This window comes from Pholcus phalangioides, unplaced genomic scaffold, assembly GCF_987345545.1.
Source record: "Pholcus phalangioides strain wild (caught in Gottingen) unplaced genomic scaffold, Ppha-v1.0 ptg000029l_1, whole genome shotgun sequence".
NCBI classification, from domain to species: domain Eukaryota; kingdom Metazoa; phylum Arthropoda; class Arachnida; order Araneae; family Pholcidae; genus Pholcus; species Pholcus phalangioides.
Window position 1 is genome coordinate 4,648,647 of NW_028301619.1, and position 25,517 is coordinate 4,674,163.

Consider the following 25,517-nt stretch of genomic DNA (forward strand, 5'->3'; position numbering starts at 1 on the left):
ATATTTTGGGGCTATTTTTTTATAGAAAACGAGCAAAAATACCCGGCGCTTCCCGGGTTTTCTTCAATTATACTGGGAGGACTAAAAAAATGAAAAATCATTGTAAAGGCATGTGCATGTCTGAAACGCATTGTTAGGGAACCACGGTAACCAAAGTAAACATTCCGAAAGCGATTGTTATGGCCCAGGTCCATTGTTGCCCGACGCTTTTTCACCCATTTCGGGCATTTGCCGTGCTCTGATGAACTTTTAAATTTATTTTATTTTTTATAAAGCAAAGGTTTAAACTCAATTACAGCTTGCAGTAAAAATAAAAATTTGCACAGAATAGAAAAAACGACATGATAAAGTACACAAAAAACAAATAAAAAGTAACAAAGAATTACGCAAAAGACAAATAAAAAGTAACAAAGAATTACGCAAAATACAAAAATTCTATACAAAGATATATACAACGCAATCACAGCAAAAATCTTCTAAAGTCGGTAACAGACGAATGAAAAATATCCAGATGTTGAAGAAGCGCATTATAAACGAGCCTATGGGTCGATCCCGGTCCTCTGTGGTATATATGCAAAATTTAGCGATGATCGGTCTAAAATTGTAGATTTGTATAAATAACAAACAAACAAACATACATACTTTCACATTTATATATAAGATGACATGGTTATACTAGTTTCTTCTGATGGGATGATGAATTTAACTAAGTTTGTGGAAGTCTCAAAAAAGGAGAATCATGCCTGTCATTCTCGCATCGTAAACTTTTGCAGGTACATATCTATTTGGTTCCCTTCTACCATACGGAAATCTATATATATAAAATTGATTTTCTGTCTGTCTGTGTGTCTTTGTGTGTGTGTGTATGTATGTTCTCCATACAAATCTACAATTTTAGATCGATCGTCACCAAATTTTGCATATATACCAAATGGGACCCGACTTGACCGATAGGATACTTTAACAGTTCGTCAGAGCTGTGAAAATGCCAGAAATGGGCGAAAATTTGTCGGGCAACAATGGTTTTGGGGCCTCAACAATCATTTTCGGAACGTTTACTTTGGTTACCATGGTTCCCTAGCAATGCGTTTCAGACGTGTATATGCCTTTACAATGGTTTGTCACTTCTTTAATCCTGTTACCATATGTATAATAGTTTATGCTTTTATAATGGTTTGCCACTTTTTCAATCCTCCCAGTAATGAGGCTTTTCGAATAGACGTCATAATCATCATCAGCATCAGTTTGAGGGTCAAGCAAAGGATGATTCCCATAAAAATCAGTGTTAAAATTGCCGATTTTACTGTAGAAATGCGGAAATTTAGTGGGGTTTTCTGCCCCATCAATAATTTTAAAAATTGTATTGAATTCTCGATTTTTGAAATATTCAGTTCGCTTAGAGATATACGAAGCCCAGGAGATTAAATATGAAGTAATTAGTCGGACCTACTTTTGAGTTGGATAGCCATGCAATAACATTAATTTCAACATTTTATTTATATCTTCTCAAGCATGAAAATTAATGTCTCCGTATTGTCTTTTGATATTTATTTGCATAAAGTCATATGGGTTAAGATATTTTAAAATTAGTTATGAGCCCGTAAAAAGTGGATCGAAAAAATTCCACAGCTTTAATTAAGCATTTTTTGAAAGCTAAAACAGGCAGATGGGTAACTTGAAGTTAAGGGGGTGGAGGTTTATCGAAATACCTAGCGCCCCTTAAAAAAGGAAAAATATATATTCATTTCTACGTTTCTGTAAATCTAAATTTGTTTATTTCATGAATCGCGCAGGAAGTCGCCATATTGGTTAACTTGGACACGGTTTATATGTCCCTCAAGAAAAAGAGAGGGAGATATCACGTGATCCAAAAAAGCCTCATTGAAGAAACTCGGGCAGCGCCGGGTATTACAGCTAGTTTGTCATAAAGTTCATGCTGAAAAACGAAATACAGTCGACACTCGTTGTAACAACCATCCATCGAAAATGGACGTTAGGTCGTTATAACGAAAGGGCGAAAGGAAAAATATATAGGTTATTCGTTGTATGAAAACATTTGAGACTTATCCTTCCTGTCGCTGTAATGTAAGACTACTGTATATGTAATGGAAATTAAGTAGAAATTTTCCTGAGGTGAATCCAATCGAAAACACGCGTTTACAAAATTGACCGTTCAATATAATAAAAATATAAAAGTTTGGTTCCATGATGAAAAAGTTCACTATACACCGGTAAATTCAATGTCAAATATATTCAAGAGGCCATTTATGCTAAAACATTCCTTATAAATTTTGTTATTATTAATGTATATAAAGTTATGGTACTTAGTGCACACTGCCCGATACAATAAACGATACAACCCGTAACTCGTCACTCAACATACTTGACACCACACGAACTAGACATGAATTAGTTAAAATACCTTAAATTCAGGTATTTTAATTAGTTTGTGTCGAGTTGCAGACTGTATCGCTCAACGTACTTGACACGGATTGGTTAAAAACCTGAATTTCAGGTATTTTAACCAGTTCGTGTTGATTTGTAGGTTATATCGCTTATTGTATCAATCCAGTATGTACCCGGCCTTACTAATACATAAAACAACTGAAAAATATTATTTATCCATTTTGTCTTAAAAGTTTGTACACTATTGTAATTTTAACCGAAATTTGAAGCTCGAGATTATATCAAAATCATTAAAATACGATAAAAAAAATTTACATTACTTTTTTTTGCACTCCTTAAAATAAAAAATACAAATTTAAAGTAGGAAGCACTCAATAACTATTCCCCTCTCACGAGAGACACATTTAAATTTTAAAATATTCCTCTCGTATATATATATATATATCTCACAACTTATCTTTGAAATTTATGCAGAATAAAGGATAAAAAATACAAAACTGCAATGAGCATCGGTCCAATGCTTTTATTTTGCCATTTCTGATGCGTATATAACTAAAAATGGAAAAAATAGACTGACGTTTTCTTAAGGAAAAAGGTTGTATGGAGAGACCCATCATTTCCTTTTTTTTTCTACCTAAAAGGAATAGCGTCACCTGTATATCCAGATGTATTAAAAGGTTTTTTTTTCTTTTTCTGTTGGTTCTTTTCTTTCGTTCATCCATAATTTTGGAGAGCAAATGCAGCAGCAGCAATGCTGTGAAAATCTCCAGGGGCGTCGATCATATTTCAGTTCGTAGAAGAAGAAATGGCAATATGTTCCGAGGAATCAATAACTTATCGATCAAATTTTGATGTCTTTCGTTTAGAAAACCTCTCCGGTCTTTTTTAGAGATTATTCTGGCTGTTGGGTTGGTCGTCCTATATAGAGTACCTATGTACATACTTTGTACATCTATAGCATTTTTGTTCACCCTCAACGCTTTTCGAGCATGAGTTTCCGTAAAAAAGATCGATATGCGTTAATCTATAAAACGAATGAAAGTGAACGCATACACACACAACAATGTTTGCTTTACTCTTCCAAGATTTGTTTTGTTCGCGAGCCAAACCAATAAATCCTTTCATTGCCTGTTGTTTTTGTATTGTGTGTAAAATTGATTCCTGTTGAAACGATTATAGTACTTTTTTACGTAATTATAAGCATGAAAAGATATAATCTCACACCGTTGAGATATTGGAGTGAAAGAGTGTATACTTCTTGAAATAATTTTAACCAAGGCTGGACCAATCCCAGGCGCCAGGTCACCATGGGTGACTAAAAAATTGGTATTGGAACCTAAAATTTTCTTTGTGTAGTTACTAAATTGCAGGCTAAGAGCAGTGCAAAATGTTTGGAATTTATAGCAGCATATATATGCCAACATGAAGGAGAGTCACTTATGACAAGAAAAAAGGTGAAAAGAAGCATTATTTTGGACCCCCTTCGGGTAAAGATTTTTTTGGTGCCTAAAATTTTTTTCTCGCGGCTAGATTTTTGTGCAATTTGTCCAGCTTTGATTTTAACATTCGATCCCGTGTATAGTGTATATTTGAATATACACGGCAAAAATACATGGTCAATAACCCATTATACCAATTTCTTCTTTCAATTTTTTTCGTATTTTAGAAAATATACCATGTTTTCAAAGTCTGCGTCCTTTTCGGAGTTAAGACATTTTTCTTGAATTTCACGAAAAATACCGAGAAAATCGTTCTGAAATTTTATAAACCCTATACTTTTGCTCACAATTTTCTTCTAAAATTTACAGGATCGAGAAAATTTAGAGGATCGAGAAAAGAAAAAAGATTTTGATCAACCCTGTAAGAGAAAAAGCAGCAAATGACTTGTTTACAGTAACAAAATATTGTTTCAACTTTGTGCAACACTTCTGTGCATTTTTGTGAGAATAGCACATATATTCACGAAAATATAAATATTTTTTATACAAATTCCAGTTTTCACCCCATGTGTTTTGCTTATAACTTGCGCAATTTTCAACGAATTTTCATGAAATTCACATGAAATCTGATACTATACATAAGATACCATTTACAGAAATTTAGAATTATTTGACAATTCCTTGTGTGTGTGTGTGTGTTCACTGAGATATGACTATTTTTAGTTAAATATTTTTAATCGCAAAAATAAACTAATCTTTAACAACGCAACTAAACTTTTCAAACGCTTTATACTTAAACGCAATTAAATTTTAACTGGAAATTGTGAGTACAAGTATAGGGTTCACGTGACCGAACTCTAAGAACGAGTTGCCCAGTATTTTTCTAGAAATTCTAGAAAAAAATGTCTAAACTTCAAAAAGAACACACATTTTTGGCAATATAGTGCACTTCTTGCAGTGTCATTTCAGTACGTGTTACGGCTAAGTAAGATACATTCTTACTCAGAAATAGTTGATTCATTGTCGCTTTTTTTTAACCTGCAGAAATTATACGCATTCAGAGATTTTTATATTCGCACCAAATTGAGGGAATTGACAATAAAATTCAAGAAAGCAACTATTCAATTTTACTTAGCAAGATTTCATCTCAAGGAAACAGTTATTTTCCGGATATTATGCTGAGGTGAGCTCGGAAAGAAAAGTCATCACGTCTCCGCCGGGACTCGAACCCAGGCCCTCTTGCATACCGGGCAAGCATGCTACCATCTACACCACTGGAGACACATGAATCTGCCTTCCACATGAAGCTGCCTTCAGCATAATATCCGGAAAATAACTGTTTCCTTGATATCTCTGGCTGAGAAAAAAGCCATCTATATCTCTCTAAGATTTCATCTGTTTATAGATAACATTGAAATCAAAGCAAACTGTACATTTGACACTTAATCAAGCATTTTTTAGCTAATTAAGAAATCCATTCTAATTAATTAAATTGCTGTATTGATGTATTACTCGAATTTGAAATGTGCTAACAGCACCAATTTGCATCTGTGTTTGTGAGAAAAAATTTTCAATACGTTTTTATGGGGGAACCACACAGGATTAATGTGCAAACGGGAAGGATACGAAACATTCTTCCTGAATGAGTGAAAACGTAAGGAAAATATCAACGTTTTTTAATGATTCACAAGTATTAAGATCCATTTCTTTTAAATCACATAAAGCTATATAGTTCAAAAAATGTTTTCAACTTTCTTTTCGAATGTCCCTGAGAAAATCATAAAAATGGCGGTAAGGACATAAAAATATACGTTTCTTCCCCTTCGAAAAGCCATAAAATGAACTATCTTTCAGTTTTGGAAGCTCTGGAAATATTAGTTTTTACACATATATATATAAAAATATGGTTGAAAGTAGTAAAAAGAATTAGGAAATAGAAAAAATATTAGTGCTATGAAAAAGGAAAATATGAGAAATAAAGTCTGAGTATGAAATTTCTGAAAATGAAATGCGGTGTCTCGTTATAATTTCCATCTAACTCTTGACTCGTGAGAAAACGATGTCCTATATATACTTGAGTGAAGTTTTATGGATATTTTCAATACTATGTATAACATCACCAACTCATCAACTATGCTATTATTATATGATTCGAGTTCCATCAAGGAAATATGTTTGAAATTGAACACAAGAGTGCCATTGAAAATAATTCGTGCTTTGATGAATGAAGCGTATTGAAATAGTGAAATGAGAAAATATTCTTATGCATATAGAAATAAATTTTCGTGAATAATTACTAAAAATTTTTACATCTTATTTTTGGAAAAGAAATTCTTTCATGTCTATTGACAATATAAAGTTCTATGTTTGAACCTCGAAATTATAATACGTATTCAAATAAGTTAAAAGAAGAATAGATTCACATTCATAATACATAATATTTCTTGGATTTTCATTCAAAAAGAATTCACTTTCTCATTTTGTATAAGCCGAGTTTTTTTGTGGAAAAATTCGTTCCTTAAGTGGGGGGGGGGGATCGGCTTATACTAGGGGCAGTTTTTGATGAGAAAATATCAACCCCCCCACAATCAGTAGTCATTTGTGTAGCAGTGTTCAAGAAACCGGCATTATTGGTATGGGATATGTTCAAACCCCAAAGAACCGATAATGTCAAAGCCGAGGCAAAGAAATCGAAAACATCATTGGCTTTGATACCAGGGGGGGGGGGGGGCTAACGTCGATTGTACAGCCTTTAGATGTGAGCACCAACAAGCCTTTGAAAGACTATTTGAGGAATGTGTGGATCGAATGGATGAGTTCCGATGATAAAAAAAACTACAAAAAGTAGTGCCTTGAAGAAACCTGGCATTGGTCTAGTTTGCCAATGGGTACATGAGGCGTGGAATTCAGTTTCCACCGAAATTTTCATCCGATCCTTCGAAAAGTGTTGCTACGCAAATGCGAGCCGATCTCCCCGTTAAAAAGTCTCGCCACAGAGAGCAACAGTCCTACAACGGTAAATCATTCAACCATAACACTTCACTCATGGTTAGTAAAACTGGGGGCAGATGACAGCACTACACATAACAAGCATTACACAGAAACAAACTTTACGTCAGGTTGCACTACACGTACACGCACATTCCCGCATGTACCGATTCGTTGGGGGGTTCCGCGGGGGGGGGGGTGCATGTGTGGTGTAGCAGTAGTAGGTAGGGGCTCGGGGATCCATGATGTTCTCAAGTCAGCCACCTCGTTGGGCAATTTGCCTGTTGTGGCGTTGTATTTGTATTTGTATTTGTATTTGATGCAACATCACGAAACTGAACTGCTTCATAACGGAACTGAAGATGACATCCTCTTTGAAAGTGACAATGGCGATGACAGCCCAGATGAAGATAAAAACGAAGATGCCGCATCCCCTGTGATGATCTGATGGATTACGATGAGCTTGGAGACTCAGAGGAAACGGATTAAAAACTTTGAATCATTTTCTATTGCAAATTTCCGTAAGCTATTTATTTTGCATGAAAATATAGGAATTTTTTCTCTGAAATGCACGGATTTTTTGGGGTAGGCTTATACACGGGTTTTCAATTTATTGCGGTTTTGCTGATCCTGAAGTTGGGGGGGGGGGGTTCGGCTTATACACGAAGTATATACGGTATCTTTTTCGAATCAAGTTATTTCTAAAATATATAGAGAAATAGAAATATTTTTTTTTCCTGATGCTAACACACTAAAGACGTTTAGTTATATACTGGGTATTTCAGAAAAGACTCCCCAACTTTGAAATGACGTTACTTGGAAACAGTGATAGGTAGAAAGATGAAACAAACAAACACACACACACACAAAATTGGTAATTAATAAGAACATTAATTACAATTTTAACTAATAGATGGCGCATGAGTCGTTTCATTTCACGACTTCATTCTGTGGGTTATTGGAAGGTCACAATTGACAGTAGAGTCCTCAAACGCCGTCTCACATTGAAACTTTCTTGTGTTAACCATACACGTCCATGGCAGTAGACACATTGCACAAAGTCACTTTAAATTCCTTTGTGTGATGTCATCCCTAGTCAAGTCAATAATATTGAATCCCTCGTAATGCCGTTAGGCCCCTGTTCGCGAAGGACAATTTCAACCACTGTTTACAGGATATTGCACTAAGACTGTGGAACCATCTATTAACTAATGTTGTAACTAGTTTTATGAACCGGTATCTTTCCAGCTCCAGGCACATGCTCATTAAACGTACCATTTCTAACATCTTTTTCTCTATCACTGTTTGTAAGTTATTCCATTTCAAAGAGAACGAGTCCTTTCTGGAAACACCCCATTGTAATAGTAATTAGTTCTAATTACTAATTTAGTTCTAATTATTTCTTGCAAGCGATGACCGTAGATGATATAAAATAGTCTCCTTTAATTATATAGGGTGATTCCATAATTCCCCTTGCCGCATTTTATTGGCGAACCGTTGATGCTAGAGGCATACTTCCAATTAGAAAAAAAGCATCAAAATAACGTGTAGAGCTCAGATACGTCATTTATGTTGCAAGGGGTTGCATAATTATTAAAATATTTTTATACGGACACAGCCTGTCCTAAAAAACCCAATTAGGAAGTTGTTGCCCTGTCTCTCCTTAGGTTAAGTTTCCGGATACACTCATTCTTCGGGATCTCGATAGATTTGAAATCTCTCTCTGAGTTGTGAAGCGGGATGTGTGTGTGAGTTCGGCCTTCAATGTTCAATGTCTCTCTTGAGGAAAACAAAACACATTTCTACGTTTCGAAGTGAAATATTCGCTAAGATATTTGGATTCAAAAATCGGAGAAAAGTTGGGAAAAAACAACATAAACGAGGGAAAGAAGCATTGTCGTTTAGTTTATGCTGGTTCCCCCAACCTTTTCCTCCCATTTTTAAATTCAAATATCTCAGCTAATATTGAACTTGCAAGGAAAGGGTCCCAAAAAGTGACGTCTTCCAAAAGTCTTTTAAAAAAATCACCACTGATTCTACTCATTTAAATTTGAACAGAAACATGAAAAAAAAATCCGGCGGAATTATTATAGGTCACTCAAAAAAATTTTAAACATTAATATTTTGAGCTCCAATAGACGCGAAATTTAAAAAAATCTCGTAACCCTGCAGTATTAATACAAATACAACGCCACAACAGGCAAATTGCCCAACGAGGTGGCTGACTTAAGTACATCATGGATCCCCGAGCCCTACCTACTACTGCTACCTCACACATGCACCCCCCCCCCCCGCGGAACCCCCAAGAATCGGTACATGCGGGAATGTGCGTATACGTGTAGTGAAACCTGACGTGAAGTATTTTTTGTTTCTCTGTAATGCTTGTTATGTGTAGTGCTGCCATCTGCCACCAGTTTTTTCTAACTATGAGTGAAGTGTTATGATTGAATGATTTATCGTTGTAGGACTGTTGCTCTCTGTGGCGAGGCTTTACAAACAACGCCATACAAACAACACATGATAAAGTACAGTACATGCAAAGAGAAGTAAAACTCGTTTCTATAAAACAGAGAAGCTGGACAAAAGAAAGGAAAAGAATGTGAAAAAAGACGTTTTTTTCAAATAGATATCGCCAAGAAGTGCAAGAGACGATGAGTAGCAAGCTGTTATCGTTTTTTAATGATTTTTGCGGCTTTAATAATTGCATTCCACCCGCTAATTTTTTTGTTTTTATGTGTTTCTGGGTGAGATGAATGTTCCTTAATTTTTTCATAATTTTTTTAGGACGACACCTTGGGACCCCTTCCTAGTTAGAAGCGTGGACTTTTTTTTTGTTGACCTCAGGAGATACAGGGCAACAACTTTTAATTAGGTCATACATTGGGAAACTTGGCCTGCCTTTCTAGGACAGGGTGGCCGTATAAAAAGTATTTTTTTATATTTTAATAACTATATACGACTCCTTGCAACATGAATGAGATATATATCTGTGAGTTCTATACACGCCATTTGAATATTTCTTCTAATTAGAAGTATTGTATGACTCTAGGATCAACGGTTCGCCAGTGAAATGTGGCAAAGGAAAATGATGGAATCACCCTGTATATGTATATATGATTTAAATAAAATGTTATTTTCAGTCTTTGTCCCCGAATCAAAAAAAGTACGTAGGTATAATTTCCCACCTGGGAGTCCAGTGGTTAGGGAGCTAGCTTCTGACTGCGCAGGTCTAAGTTCGAATCCCGGTTCGGGCATGGATATCTACTGTGGTACACTAACAAAAATTCCCTGGAATCCGTGGTGATCACATCATTATCACAAATTCATAGTTTTGTGTTAGTTATAGTTTTATGTTTTGCTGTAATCAATAAGAATTTTCTGGGGGGTGGATGAAATATCGTGCATTTATGATTGATACAGATTGTGAAACTGATGTAGTTACAGGATATATTTTTATGCGTAAGGGACCCGACGACGCTTCATCATTAATTTTTATAAGCTAATAAGTATTTTATTTATTTACGAAAATTTATTGGTGTGGCTTCTTCACACCGGCTAATACATATTTTTATGTCACTTTTTATTCCAATTTTTTTTTTTTTTTTGTGTTTGAATATATTTTTACTGTTGTAGCTGTAAACTTTCAAGCAAAAGAACTAAGGGGTCTATAGAACTATAAACTACATCTATTTTGTCCGGAACAGCAATTATCGATCCTTGGTATTAAGAGTCTCATACTTTTCAACATGTTGAAAAGCTATGCTCTAATAGAAATATCATCAAAAATACTATTTAGCCATTGATTTATCTAACATTTTTTACTGATATTTTTGATTATATATACTATCTTATGTCGGAATAAAGTTTTTATACATCTTTAATACTTAATTCTTTACAACTTTTCAAAAAAAAAGTATTAAAAACAGCCTGCACGCATAATAAAATACCATGACAACAATGTAATTGAATAAAAATTGATTCAAAATAAAGGAAACTGTTGAGTTTATGAAATGAAGAAAAAGGTTGAGATTTAATTCACTTTTAATCTTATTTAAAATTTAATTAAATTTTGGAAATAAATTTAAAAAAATGAAATTAAAAAAAATTGAAATTGAAATTTAAAAACAATTGAAATTGAAATTTAAAAACAATTGAAATTGAAATTTAAAAAAAAATTTGAATTTACAATTTTATTTTAAATCATTTGATTATTTTTGTCGCACCACGGTGATTTTCTGCATACGAGGGTTAATTAGACCGGGACCTACAATTTATCGCCGATTTCGAACGGCAGGCTTGTTTTTTTTTAACTCATCGCGAGGTTGGTGCGCTAACCCCTCGATGGGGGACCCCCTGCTGTAGCAATTTTCTCTGCGGTCATGTCGCCGTTTTTGTTGTACCCGTGCCGGGAAAGTTTTTGACAAGGACGAACCGGGTATCGAACTCGCGACACATCCTAAACATCTTTTGGTACTTTAGGTGAGAATCTTATCGACCTGGGCTACCGCAGCCAGATTTTCAATGAGATTGAGTCAATGAAATCTCAAACTTTTGCTTCATTTTATGAAGTAAACAGTTTCTTTTATGTATTTTGAATCAATGTTTATTCAATTATATTGATGTCATGGTATTTTATCATGCATGCAAGCTGTTTTTAATGCACTTTTTTGAAAATTTACAAAAAAATTAATTATCGGAGATATATGTAAAACTTTATACTGGCAAGAACATGTGTAAAAACTAAAAAGTTTTTCATCATGTTAAAAGGTATGCGATCCCCTTAAATAAAATTGAAGAATATAAAGTAAAAAAAAAATCGACACATACAATATTCAACCATTTCGTTATAATATTACGAAATCTTATCACAAATGAATGTCCGAAGTGATTCAAATTTTGTAGCCACAATAATTCCACTCTTGCATAATGGGAAGAATTAAATTATTCAAACGGAAAAGATCTTGTTTGAAATTCTGGAGAGAACTTTTGCTATTCCATTAACGTAAGTTAATATTAATGTCAAGAGACCAAGTCATTGGACTCTTGAGAATTTAGTTGAAGACGTTGCAGCATTTCGCATTCTTAAATGATAATGAGATAGTTGCTATCTAGATGACTTCGAGGTTGAATAATATTGAAGATCTTTGGAGAGAACTGAGCTAATTTAATGCTTTAATATTATTCGCAAATGAAATGAACTTTACATTTTTCCGGATAAAATATACTTTATCGGCAGAAAAATATGTATAAAAATAGTTCTAATACTGTTTTTTTTATTCCTAAACTTAATTTAAATACTAGTATTGCCATTGTCTATGCAGTCTATCCTATATATTGAATAATTCGTATTGAAATGGGATTTTAGAAGCTCGATAGGATTAGATAATGGTTTTATTGGTCAAAGTATCTGAAATATCAATTCATTTATCGACAAAAGATTTAGATTGTTACGAACAGTTCTCGTGACTTCGTACCAAGAAGAGATTGATTGAGTTAAAATTTATATTATAACCCTTCAGAACTTTCTGTCGCGACAATTAGTTGTTGGATGTGTGAAGTGTCTTGCAAAATTTAAACTCACGCACGAGATTCTAGCTTTTGCCCCAAAGGGTTAACGATTTTTCATTACCATGCACTCTTAAGAAATGGAGGATCGTCGTTAGTTTAGACTTTGTAAAAGCGAATAATTCGTTCAATTCAAATTACTTTGATCATCAGCAAGATGATGAAGATGAAACTGAAAAGTTTGGATATTTCATTAAGTTATTGAAGTGCTCTTATCAGAAATATATTCACACGCCCTCGTATGAGAGATGACGGCACACGTTCATTTATATCTATTTAATCCAGATAAAATAAAGTCAAGTCTGAACATATTTGTTTCAAGATATAAATTTAATTTCAGCTACACGAAAAGTTATTATTCAAGAAAATGACTTTAGCTATGGAATAAACAGTCGATGTGAGAAATGGCATTGATTCCGGTTTATTGTCTAAAGGACAGAGCTGCCTTTAGACGGGCTGCTCATAAATTCTGAATTTTCATAAATATTGGAATTATTTCCTTCATAAACTCTGAACTTTCATCATTTTTGGAAACTAGTATTTTTTCATTTATTTTGAATTTTCAACTCTATTCCGAAATTATTTCTTTTATTTACTTTGAATTTTCATGGATGCTGGAATTATCTCTGTAAATTATTTTTCTTATTTTCAATTCATTGATTCTGAATTTTCATTAGTTCTCAGAAATTTCTTTCATTAGGTCGTATATATATAATTTCGATTTTTTGTTTTGGTATTATTTCTTCACCAATTCAAAATTTTCTTCAATTCGAAAATTTCCTTAATTTTTTTTTTGTTAATTTACATTTAATTGTGTTTATATTTTTTTGCACAGATATTTTTTAGCATTTCTGTATATTTTGTAATTATGTATGGATTTCTGGATGTGCCGAAATTATATTAGAATACCTTCTCTTGGGTATTATTTTCGCACCGGGACTCGCATCTGGTAAGGGGATATTAAGACATCTTGGAATGTTTAGAGTTTTCCTCTTGCATCGAAAACAATGTCACTTACAATAGATATAACATGGTTACGACTGTGTTCCGTTCAAAAAATCACATTGAAAACCTTCTCGGTAAACCAGAGAAAATACGCAGATATGCATGATTCCATGAAAACCGAAATACTTTGAGGATTTATTTGTTGTAGAACTTAGAAATAGAAAGTTCTTTCAGTTTTTCTCTTCTGAACGAATCTTTTTAGTGTTTTGAAAACAGAGAAATCATGGAAAGAAATATAAAAAACACATCAAAAGGAATTTAGTTCTCTGGAATATGCGTTTGCTATGGGGAACGGAAAATATGCGTTAGCTTACAAAGGTATGAAACGCAGAGTTGTTTTTCTTGCATTTATGTTTCTCTTATCTTATCAACCATGTAGACGAATATATTTAATATTTTGATGGATTACCTTGTAATTTATCCAGTTAAATGATCCACTCTGTTGCCTTCAAACTTTAGGAAGGTGAAATCTGACGGATAAACGTAACACAGACCTTTCGGTTCAAAAATTAAGAATTAAATAACTAGATAATGGATTTTGTTCATTTTTACGAATTCTTGGGATTTGAGTTACTTTCTCTTTATAAAGAATTCGGAAGAGATGAATAGTACATTTCCCAGAGAAATCTTTTCCTTGGGGGAAAAAACAAAAAGTATTTGCTTTCTACGAGATTTTATTTCTTGTTTGACCTTCGAGAAACTTTCTGCAGAGTTTTCCCAATTTACCTACTCAAATAAATCTAGTTATCGAGTTATGCACAGGTATGGAATTACAGGGAAGAACCTTGAAACTCTTCCCATCGATTAGAAGTCTCGGCTTAGTCTAACGGTAGTTATATCAAAATGGTTTATCTTACTAACAGCTAATTTTTAACTAAATTTTTATGAGCAAACTTGCTCATTTTTCAAATATTATCTACTTCAATTAACTCTCTTTTTTCCAATTAAAGCCCAATCAAGTTTCTCTCGTGACTAGTTGAAACTTCAAGAAAGATTTCCGAAATGGGGTAGTAAAGAATCCATTGAAAGATATTCAAATTTTAAGATTTTGTGTAGGATGATGGTAATTTAAAAATTTGCATACGATAGTTCATATAATTTTTAAAACACAAAGAGCTAGGCGAAATGTTTGATGTTTGTTTTTTCAAAATATATAAAGAAATAATTTTTCTAGTTTTAGTGTTTACGCATTCAACCATTCTGTTGTAAAATTCTCACGTAAAGGCAGTAAATATTTTTTATTTCCACGGTATGGTTTTTAGAATTCCATGCTAAAATACAAGGAAGAGAAAACACATCGTTTAGAATCTCAAACTTTTCGTCGTGCATTGCTTTGGGATGTGAATTACAGATTAAAAAAAATGTAAAAAAAAAAAGTTGCTTCGAAATTTTTTTCCATATATTCTAGCATTACATCGAAGCCGTTCATAAAAAGACAGCAGTAAAATATTGCTTAAGAATAAGCAGTTGTGAAAAAAATATTTTGTCTTACCCGAAATTCTTTGTATTCTAATTTGTACTTAAATTTTTTTGCATAAAAAGCACTTCACTTTAATTACTGAAGTGGAGTTGTCAAAAATTGGGTCTTTGATCGACCTCACGTATGAAATTTGATGGGTTTAATTAGTTTACATAAATTACCGCATGCGTTGTGTACTTTAGGTTTTCGATATATCAAAATTTATTCATGTTCAATAAAATACAAACACAAGGCCACAACAGGCAAAATGCTCAACGAGGTGGCTGAGAAAAAGATTCCCATAACAAATAAGGATGTCATATATTTCTAAAATATAGCAACCAACTCCCAATTTGCAAATAATATGGGTTAGTTATATTAAATATGGGTAACCTTCCAGAGCAAACAATGTTTCTATTTTCATTGCAGAATTTTGGATAGACCTTTGTTTTAAAGATTATGATTATGATTCCTTTCTTTTCGATACGAATATTTCTCAAAAATACAAGACTTAAAATGGTGTTTCCGGACACGTGTTTCGATTTCTGTGAAATTAGATTGCCGGGAGCGATGCCAGTGAAATACGTTTCTTACAATGCTTCCTTTCTTAAGATAGCGAAAGCAATTCCCTTTCGTCGTGACACAAAGTCATATGCATTAGATATAGCGGCCGTCCACAGAAATCACCAAATTTCAGAAGCTTATTGAATTCGATACATCGGAAAAGCAATCGAATCACAATTCACTGAAGTGTTATATCCACGGAAATATATATATATATATATTTGCCTCGTATGGCTTCCCGATTTCCTAAAATGGTTTTTGGATAAAAAAATAACTTGGTAGGTGCTTCTAATGTGTGTTCACGACGTATATTGATATAATATTGACAACGGTCGAATTTAGTTTCAAATTTAAATTTACATAGAATAAAAAAAAAAATTTTTTTTAATATATTTCGGTCGTTTTATGAATAATTGAGAGCTACATGATTATTAAAGTGATTTTTTGAATCTTCAAGAAAAACTCATTTCATTTGAATTTTCCCAGATTTATTCCAGTCCACGAATTCGAGTGAATATCTTTATGGGAATCAAAGTAATTAAAATGTAAATAGCACAACGAGCAAAGAATAAATTATCATAAACGCTAGACATTGTATAAAGAGTAGTAATGATACATTTCTACCTTACTTTCACCTGTCAAGATCTTTTGAGCCATTCAACGGGTAATCTATGCGACGTAAGACATAAGATCGGTTCATTACAGTGTGCATTATCATGAGAATGAATGCTTATCACAATGAAGACACTCACCGAGATTATAAGAATTTCTTTAAAAAACAGCTAATAAGAAATTCTAGAAAAATAACAAAAGAATATGTATGTTCAAGCTAAACTTCCGGAAGAATGAGAAACGGACCTAGAAGATTTCTATTTTAATTATGTCGATTATTTCTTAAAAAATAATCGTTTATTATTGTCTTAGTAGAAAAAAACACGCGGGATAAGATAAGAATAATACAAGTCCCCTAAAAGAAATGAAGTCTACCAAGAAAAGTAGCAAGAAATGGGAAGCTTTTCCGGTTATTCAAACAAACCATCTTCCCTTTTTTGTTATTTACGATGATCTTCAACAAAGATTAAGGAAGTGATATCTTCTCGTTCACAACATCCGGAAAACAAGAATTGTCTAAAAAAAAACAATCCAGGACAAGGACATAAAAAGACTCATAGAAAAAAATATATCTAACGCTTCCTTTTTTATTGCTCCTAACTTACATACATATCGATCGTTGTGCCAAGTTTTTTTAGCGCTAAGCGCTAAACACAAGATAACAAATACATTGCAAGGTTTCCTACACCACTGTGTGGATGAAATTTCATTTGGGTTTTCACTTTTCTACCTTAGATTGCTATATTGCTTTATAATGGATAGCTATCGATAGCAGCAAGCCTTATTTTTTCAGATATACAAAGATCACAACAAGCAATGCCCAACGAGGGGAATGAAAATTTGAGAATTTACGAATTGCCATTGTGTATATCTTTTAAGAACGCATATAGAGATGGAAATCTTGCTTTATTTGACATTATTCTAGGCAGTATTATTAGACATCCTTATGAGAATTTTATCTTTTAACTACTTCCCAAAAGTAAAATTTCGTTGGGATTTAGCAGTTTTGGTGATTGGCAGCGGGAGTCATGGAAACATGTGAACACGTAACGTGTGTGAGACACATTGGCTCACGCTTTTAACATAATGTCCGAATTGAAGCGCTTATTTATGTGTGTGAAACTTGCAGCTTATTTTTACTGAAAAGTCTTTCGCAATATGAAGTAAACCGAACTCATGCTTGATGAAAGTTATTATTCAGGTGTGTATATCTGGAAGTCCTAAAAATACAGGGTGGGCATGACCGTTTCTAAAAATTAATTTAAAAGAAAGTCAAGCGATTAGCATAAAAAAGGCGGGTTACAGTAAAATACCGATCATGGCGTAATGTTTTTTGATAAATTGAAAAAAAAAATTGAAATTGCATTCACAGATGGAGCTATATCATGAAAAACTCCTCCTAACACATAAAAAGTGACATAAATATGTAGATGGCGCATCGGATCAACGGCATTTGTAAACCTCATTTTCCGGGATCCAGAACTGAGCTGTCCTGAATTTTATCACGCAGCTATAGTTGCCAAGCACAATGGAATGCAATCTCAAAACATCGTCATCCGATACAGTTATTATAGAAATGGTTCGTCCGGTTAAAGAGCGAAATGCGTAGGTTGTTATTTTGAAACAAAATCTGTTATTGAAGTTAAAAAAAAATCGTTTTCAGATTTGACTTCCCTTTATTTCTTGAATCTCTTCAGTGTTTTAAGTGCTGGGGTTTCGGGCATGTTTCACAGGTGTGTAAGGTTAAGAAGTGCTGTTTGGCTTGTGGGGAAGGCCATTAGTTGGCACAGTGTGTTAGTGAAAGGAAGTGCGCGAGAACTCTCTGTTTCCGTCATAAAGTTCCAAGAACTTGAAACTGACAACTGACCACCTCTGCAGAGCTTAAAGCTGTAAGGTGTTTCAAAAGGAACTTTCAAAGTTCTCGGCCTCTGCGTTTGGCAAAATAATAGGCCAGTTTTAAAACTAGGTATTAAAAGTGTAAAATGTAAATAGGTGTAAATAAGTAATTAACGTTAAATGTTACGAGAAAAAGTCTCGTTTATTAACGCTTAACTTTGGTGTAATGTAAATAGCCAACTGTAAATTGTGTACATAAATTTGTAACATTTATTGCTACGTTCGGTAGAGTTCTGCCGAACGATGAAAACTTTGTAATGCTCAAGCAAAGTTTTATTGTTTTCGGTTTCCCAAAACGAAGAACGAGTTACTTTTATTAAGGTTGGGCAAAATGACCTGATCGTGGAATATCCCGTGATATCAAATTGACCTAATTTCTCTGAACTAAAGGCATTCATATCATCTTCACCGAGCCCCTCGTGCTTGGCGGAACTGCTGTCGTGATTTTCCCCCACAGAATTTTCCTGATATCTTCAGGGGCTGGTGCTCATGCTACCCTTGATTTCTTCTTACGGCAATATGTCAAAGATAAAGTTCACGCCTCACGTGTAACGAACATCAAAAAACTGAAAGCAATAATTAAAGAAGTGATCGAGACTCTTCCGCAATCAATGTTCGCAGATACGTGGATTGAAATTGAGCATATTTTAGACATAGCCCTAGTTACCAAGAGCGATCATATTGAAATGAGGTTGTTTTATGTAACGCAAAACGTTATAAACATTAATTACGTCCCACTTATGTCGCCTTTTTTGCGTAATGCCGAGTTTTTTCATTATACAGCGCCATCTGCGAGTGAAATTTTGAATTATTTTCTTTAGTTTATAAAAAAATACTCAACACTATGATAAGTATTTTGGTGCAGACCCCACTTCTTGTGAAAACTGGCTGTATTACGAAATATTGATGTATGTATAAGAAAGGGAAATTCACCTCTGCCCTCACGGGGACCCGAATCCCGGTCTCTGGTATGCCAAACGAGTCCCAGTAAGGGCAGAGATAAATTTTAATTTCCTATATAAACATCAATATCTCTTCATACAGCCAGTTTTGCGTATATATTGTTTTAACAAATGGAGAGGACGTCTTTCTCTGCCAACTTCTTATGTAAATTTGTTGATTATTTGTTATTAATTTTTAAAATGTGGAATGACTTTTCGCCTTACCCTGTATTTCTGCAAAACACATACGTGAAGGACCGATATTAAGCGTAGATAAAGACCAAAAACAAACAAAACCACATTTAATCTGTAAAATGACATCAAATATGACTTTCAAGAGCTCAATTTTTGAAGTAAACTATTTTTAAGGGGAATTTCACGTTTTCTATTTGTTGTTCTTACAGGCAATATATTTGAAAGATTCTTTTCCTGCTTTATTAAGGTTAAAGAAAAAACAGATTTCAATGCTATATACAGTACATGGGGGCTGAAAAAATATTTTTTTTCATTTCACTCCAGAGCTATCTCGCGTAAGAGTTCAAAAGCAGTAAAAACTCTAAACGGATGCAGTAACAAGACTCGTTTATTCTGCGTATGTTCCAATATCTTACAGTTTCTAGAGTAAGAAAAAGAGAGGGGTTTGAAGAACTTTTATTTTTTTTTAAAGATGAGGTTGAGACTGTATTCAAGAAGAAGAAGAGATGCGACGAAAGATATAATCCAACATATATTCCCGCCAGAAAAAAACCTTTTCTTAACCCCCGCGGGGACTTGAGATTTCTGACTTGGTCAATTACCCGGTTGTGCCTCTATCTTGTTGGGAACTCTCTAAATAATCCAATACATTGCCTCCAACAATTTTTTTTTCTACCATCTAAACAGTGTTGTTTGTCCATTTTTTTCCCGTTGTTGAGAGAAGATTACTTTCCTATAGAAAAGAGTATTATCATTGTTTGGAAGATAAATTTATGATTTTATATATACTCTTTGTGGATACAGTGTTTACATTTTTATCCAGGTAAAAGACACAATTTCATGATATATCTATTTAATATCATTAAAATAAATAGTACAATGTAATAATTTTTTTTGAGAAATTATTACATTGTATTGAATTCTATTGTCGTTCTATTTTATTTGAATTTGAAATATAGATGAGTGAAATTTATTAAATATGCAAAGGATAATTTTTTTATATCCTGTATGTGAAAGACATGTATGTAAATATCAAAGTTTAAACAATAGATATACGTAGTTTGTGATTGATGAGAGTTCTTATATGACCCACAATTTTAAAAAAGAATGGTGAATTCACGGTTTTTAAAGATATATTATTTTTTTGAGCCGTTGGACTTCGTGACGTAATGTGATCGATGGTTCAACGTAAGATAGAGATTTGGACTGGAGTGATACAACTTTCAGTGAAGAGCAATGTCTTGGGGGATATGGTGAGCTCCTCTCATGTCCTGAAAACTTCTTTCAGCGAGATTATAAAGAGCGCACACGAGACGAGTCTGCACGCAAATGCAGTTAAGGCATTTGACCGCATATGCGCATATATTATTCATTATCTAAACCCGGTTCCACACCCGCAGTGCTACTCCACTCCGAGACGTTCGAAACCAATTTTTGAGATGTGATTGAGGTGATTTTGATGTCAAAAACCGGTTTTTGCGTTGCTTGGAGCAGCGTGTAGCACTGCAAGTGCAGAATTGGCTTAAAATGTCTGCTCAGTCTTGTCACGTGTGTTGTTTTGGTTATTTCGAAAAATTTTGCCATCCTATATTCGTTCACAAATGAATGTAAATTGTTGTGTGTTTAGAAGAGCTGCGAGACGCAATATCTGAGTCCAGATCTGGCCTGCTCATACAGTGCAATTCCACTTGATATACAGGGCGTTTATAATTAAAGTTCTAGTACTCTGAATGGGTGACCAAATGAGGTGCCTGCAAAACCAGGATAAATCCGGGAAATCGTTGTTGAAAACCGGGACATGATTAACAATTATCGGGAGAAACCGGGACATTTTCAAAACTCTAATTTTGGTAGGAAAAACAGAAAAAGTTTCCTATTTCCCATAGGAATCAATGCAAAATTGATTATTTCGTTTCAAAGACTACGAATGTTTCTAGTGTGAACTATCACAGCAGTGCTTTACGCTTAAGTGCATAACGTAAAAGCGATTGAAATCATTAGATTAACAATGCAAACGTTTTTCCCTAGAAGAGACAATCCGAACCTTACGAGATAACGGGTTTCTATCCCATATAGGAGCAAACGCGGGCCATGGCTGGTTTCTTTAATATCATCAATAATCTCAGTGTCAAAGCTCTCAGGAATTTCTGCCTGCAAAGCAGTCTCTCTAACGTCCCACCTGGGGGGGGGGGCATTTGCTGAAGTTAAGGAAGGCTACTAATTCCTCTACTTCAGTGCCTCACTATACAGTGCTTGAAATAAGGAAGGCAGGGTCGTGTCTCCAGTGGTGTAGATGGTTGCATACTTGCCCGGTTTGCAACAGGGCCTGGGTTCAAGTCCTAGCTCAGTATCCAAAAAATATCTGTTTTCTTGAAGCTACGGATACATGCCTCACTTATAGGATTTTCAAAGAAGATTAGAAGAGCTTTAGGCGATTCTTCTTCAAAGAGGAAATACGATTTTAGTCCACACCACACAAATGTAATACGCACTCTACAGCCGTGAACAAAGACAACTATCTTCTTTTTGTATGTGACAGTAATGAATGAAATTCTACATCCATGAACTCACAAAACTCTTTCAGGCGTTCCGTACTGTGTATACGAAAAAAAAATTATACAAAATAATTATTACACTTTCAATGTCAACGCTCAGAACATCGGTAGCAGTGTTTGTGGAATTATGAAGTATGTGAGCAGGACACCCAACTCCAAGAATACTCTCATTTAATTCCATTTTTCAACCTCGCGTACACACTATTAGATCACCTCGTTGTATTCCACCAAAATTAGTATTAGCATTGTCCCCACAGGACGCTACGCATTTGCGTTTATCAATGTTATTTTCTTCTAAGGCTATCAAGATCAAGTAAATTTGCTGCCATACCATTCTTAGGTGTGAAATATTATACAATTAAGGGAAATATTTTTCCAGCACAGTGATTACTGGCATCGATAGAAATACCATAATAGTGAGAACCTACAAGATCACATATTTGCTTGGTGGTGTCAGGTGCTAATATTGATTTGACTATTGCTGCTACTTTAGTTCTTCCTAATGTTATTTTTTTTATGTCTGACAATCATTGAAGAGTGTGAAGTTCAGTATTGTAAAACAATCCAGTGACCTGAATGGCATACGATGACTTATAGTATAATAGCAGAGCACTAGTTCAGCGACTTTACACCCTAATATTGCAAATGTAAATGGAGCTACAATGATTCATATATAAATAAGTCATCGTATAGGTCATCTATAAGTCATCCAAATATTAACATGTCTAAAATATAAGAGTAGAATTCCAAATTCCTAGCATAATATCTAAAGTAGCTGAAAGTTAAATAAAAAAAAAATATTGAAAATGACTATTTAATTGCGCAAGTGAAAACCGGGACAAACAGGCGTTCCGAAAGCCTTTTTCGAGACACAATGAAAAATACTGGGACAACTGGCCACCCTAACTCTAAGTAGTTTTTCTCAAAAACTAACACGTCCGAATACATTTTCAGAATACACCCGAATACAGTCAAATTTGCAGAATATTTTAACGAGACCATGGAAAAGAGATTTATGCAATAAAAAATAGATCAAGACCTATATATCGCTCGTTGTGGTGGACGTATTCTATTAAAACTTGATATATACGTCACACATATGGCACATGGAGAGAAGGAAAATGCAATAAAAATCATCACTCTTTCACCTGGTGGTCGAAAATTTAACTATTTTATTGCATAAATCTATCTTCCATGGTCTCATTATAATATCCCGAAAATTCGGCTGTCTTCGTGGGGGGGGGGGATGTTAGTAGTTCTTTCAAAAACTACTCAAAGTACGAGAACTTTGATTATGAACGCCCTGTATTTAGATAAGTTTTGGGATAATTGTATAAAAATCTCTGTCACAGCCATCACAAATAAAAAAAAGTATTGTGGTTTATCTAAAAATATTTGTAATATGGAATTTTTCAACCATGAGTAATGCATATTAAAAGATGTAAAACTTATCTTACCCGTGAAAACACTCGGGATCTTCGTCATGAAACTTTTGACTGTCTTCACAGGTACACCTTTCTCCGATTCGTCTTGCATCTTTTCAACAATTTTCTCCATCTACACCATACAATGATTAATTAATATCAGCTATATTTGAGAAAAGATGTTCAGAATCGACAGGCAGCGCAAAAATTATATGACGCGATTGTTGAACCATTAAACATTATTCACACGATTTCTTCAATTAGACAAGTTTTTGACCTACTTGGGACTTTAATCCATGTGTAATTGATTCTAAGGCCTTCACTCGGATTCCCAGGTAGCAATTTAAATTACATTTAAAATTAATTTCGTCATCAATGGTGATTTGAAATGAAAAGAACACTAAACCTGCCATGAATTCATAGTTTCTGGGGTCGCTTCAAACACAATATTGATGATATACGTATTTTCTACAAGGATGTCTGAAAATACATGCCCGATCGGAGAGCCAAAAAACAGCAACAACAACATTTTTTTTCATTACGTATTGAGGAATAGCCAAATACAATCATTTTACAGTCGATTCTGAACATTAAAACATTTCTAAATGCACAACTTCATCATATAAAATAATTCATTTTTGTAGAAAATCGGAATTAATCAAATGAATTTTTGAATAATAACAAAGGTTTTTTAAAGTAATAATTTTTCAAACAGTATTTAAAAAAATATATTTTCGTCGTTTCTTCGAAAAATCATCGCATATTTGAAGTTAAAGTAAAAATATGCATTTTATAATCTAGTCAAAATCATTTCTTATATGAAGCCAATTCTAAAAATTCGTGCTTCTCCTCATTTAATAAAAATATACAATTTTTTAAAATCAAATTGCTCAGGTTTTTATCTACCTCAAGAGAATCGCCGAAGAAAAAAAAAGTTGAATCGCTGCTTCAACGAAATTTGAACTGGAATCGAAAATTCTAAGACAAATAAAATAATAACTACCTTGAAATTTGAAACTTTAGTTATTTACCATTTGATTTCACATGACGAAAGATTTTTTTCTCCAATCAAAATAACATAACATGGAAAAAAAATCATCAATAACAAATTTAAATTTATCGTTGCTCAGTAGAAATTTTATTTGTCTCTTTTCGAATATTCACATGCAATTTATTTACTCGCGTAAAGTCCTATTTAAAATCAAACCCGGTATCAGTTTTAATCTTAATTAAATTTCAATACTTATAAATTGCGTTTCCTTTTAATTTGTGAGATTTATATTGATTTTGAGAGTCAAAATTCGTTATCGGATTTTGTGAATTTAATGTGGATGAATTCAAAAAAGTATGTATTTCGTTTATCAAGATAAAGCACCTGTATATGGTACATCACGTACATAGAAGAACCAATGCTGTCACTGCCGATCAAACACACACACTTGTATTACACTTGCGACGAAATGTTTCATTTTTGGTGAGTAAATGAAATACAGAGTGCCTTGTAAGTACTAATGTAGCCTTTATCTCATTAACCGTTCGTCGTAGAGGTATGATTCCAATTTAAAAAATGCTCGAAAGGCATTCAAAAATTAACCCGTACCAGTTTCGAGAGTGAAGATACAGTGCGCCACAAAACAAGAAATCTAAACTTTTTATACGACACCCTACTTGTAATTGTAACTTTCAATTAGAAAATTGCAAGTTTCAACGTGCAATATTCGCTGAGATATTCGAATTCAACAATTGGATAATAATTGGGAAATGACAGCATAAATGAGGGAAAGGAGCGTTGCGTGTCCGTTAGTTTGTGCTGTTGTTTCATAACTTTTGTTTTTGAATTCAAATATCTCAGAGAATTGCACTTAGAAACATGGTTTTTTTTTTCTGTTGGGCCCAGGAGATACAGGTCAACTTTCCAATCGGAGATTAGAGGACAAAGGGACCGTATGAAAACATAGATTTTTTTTTATTTTGCGACACATTATTTTCACTCTCAAAACTAGTAGGATAGGGTAACTGGTGAACGCCTTTTGAGCATGTTTTAAATTGAAATCACACCTCTACGACGGACAGTTGAGATAAAAGTCGCATCAGCACTTACAGGACACCCTGTATAATAAGTACGGTTTGGAGTTTTATGACCTAAAAATCTTAAAAATATACAAGCATTTATGAGCTAAGAATGACCTTAAAAAATTCAAAAAAAAAAACTATAACCTCATAATTTTCCCATTATTTCATCTTCTCAGTTATTGCTTCTTATGTTAAAAAACCAACAAAAATCCCATCAATTTACTTTTTTAATTGAAATTTTCTCTACCTGATGAAATAATATACCTAACCGACTGCGTATCTAGTGTTGTGCGTGAAGTTAGTGATGCCATCTGTATTTCGAATTGTGAGTGAACTATAATGTTTTCATATTTGTACAGTTGTAGGTAGGATTGCATGTAGGATAACACTTGTTA

The 25,517-nt window shown here is 33.8% G+C and overlaps 1 protein-coding gene and 1 non-coding gene across 3 annotated transcripts in view; both read right to left on the reverse strand.

Moving 5' to 3' along the window:
• The window catches only part of LOC149067598 (regulator of G protein signaling 7-like), a 181,447-nt gene that overhangs the window by 110,461 nt on the left and 45,469 nt on the right, over positions 1-25,517 (reverse strand). For both annotated transcript variants that reach the window (XM_089252502.1, XM_089252503.1), the window contains exon 2: positions 23,083-23,182. In XM_089252502.1, coding sequence (XP_089108628.1) covers positions 23,083-23,182 — 100 coding nt within the window. The remainder of the gene's footprint in view (positions 1-23,082; positions 23,183-25,517) is intronic.
• Positions 5,054-5,127, reverse strand: TRNAT-GGU (transfer RNA threonine (anticodon GGU)). The gene has a single exon. It is a non-coding gene; the product is annotated as a tRNA-Thr (tRNA).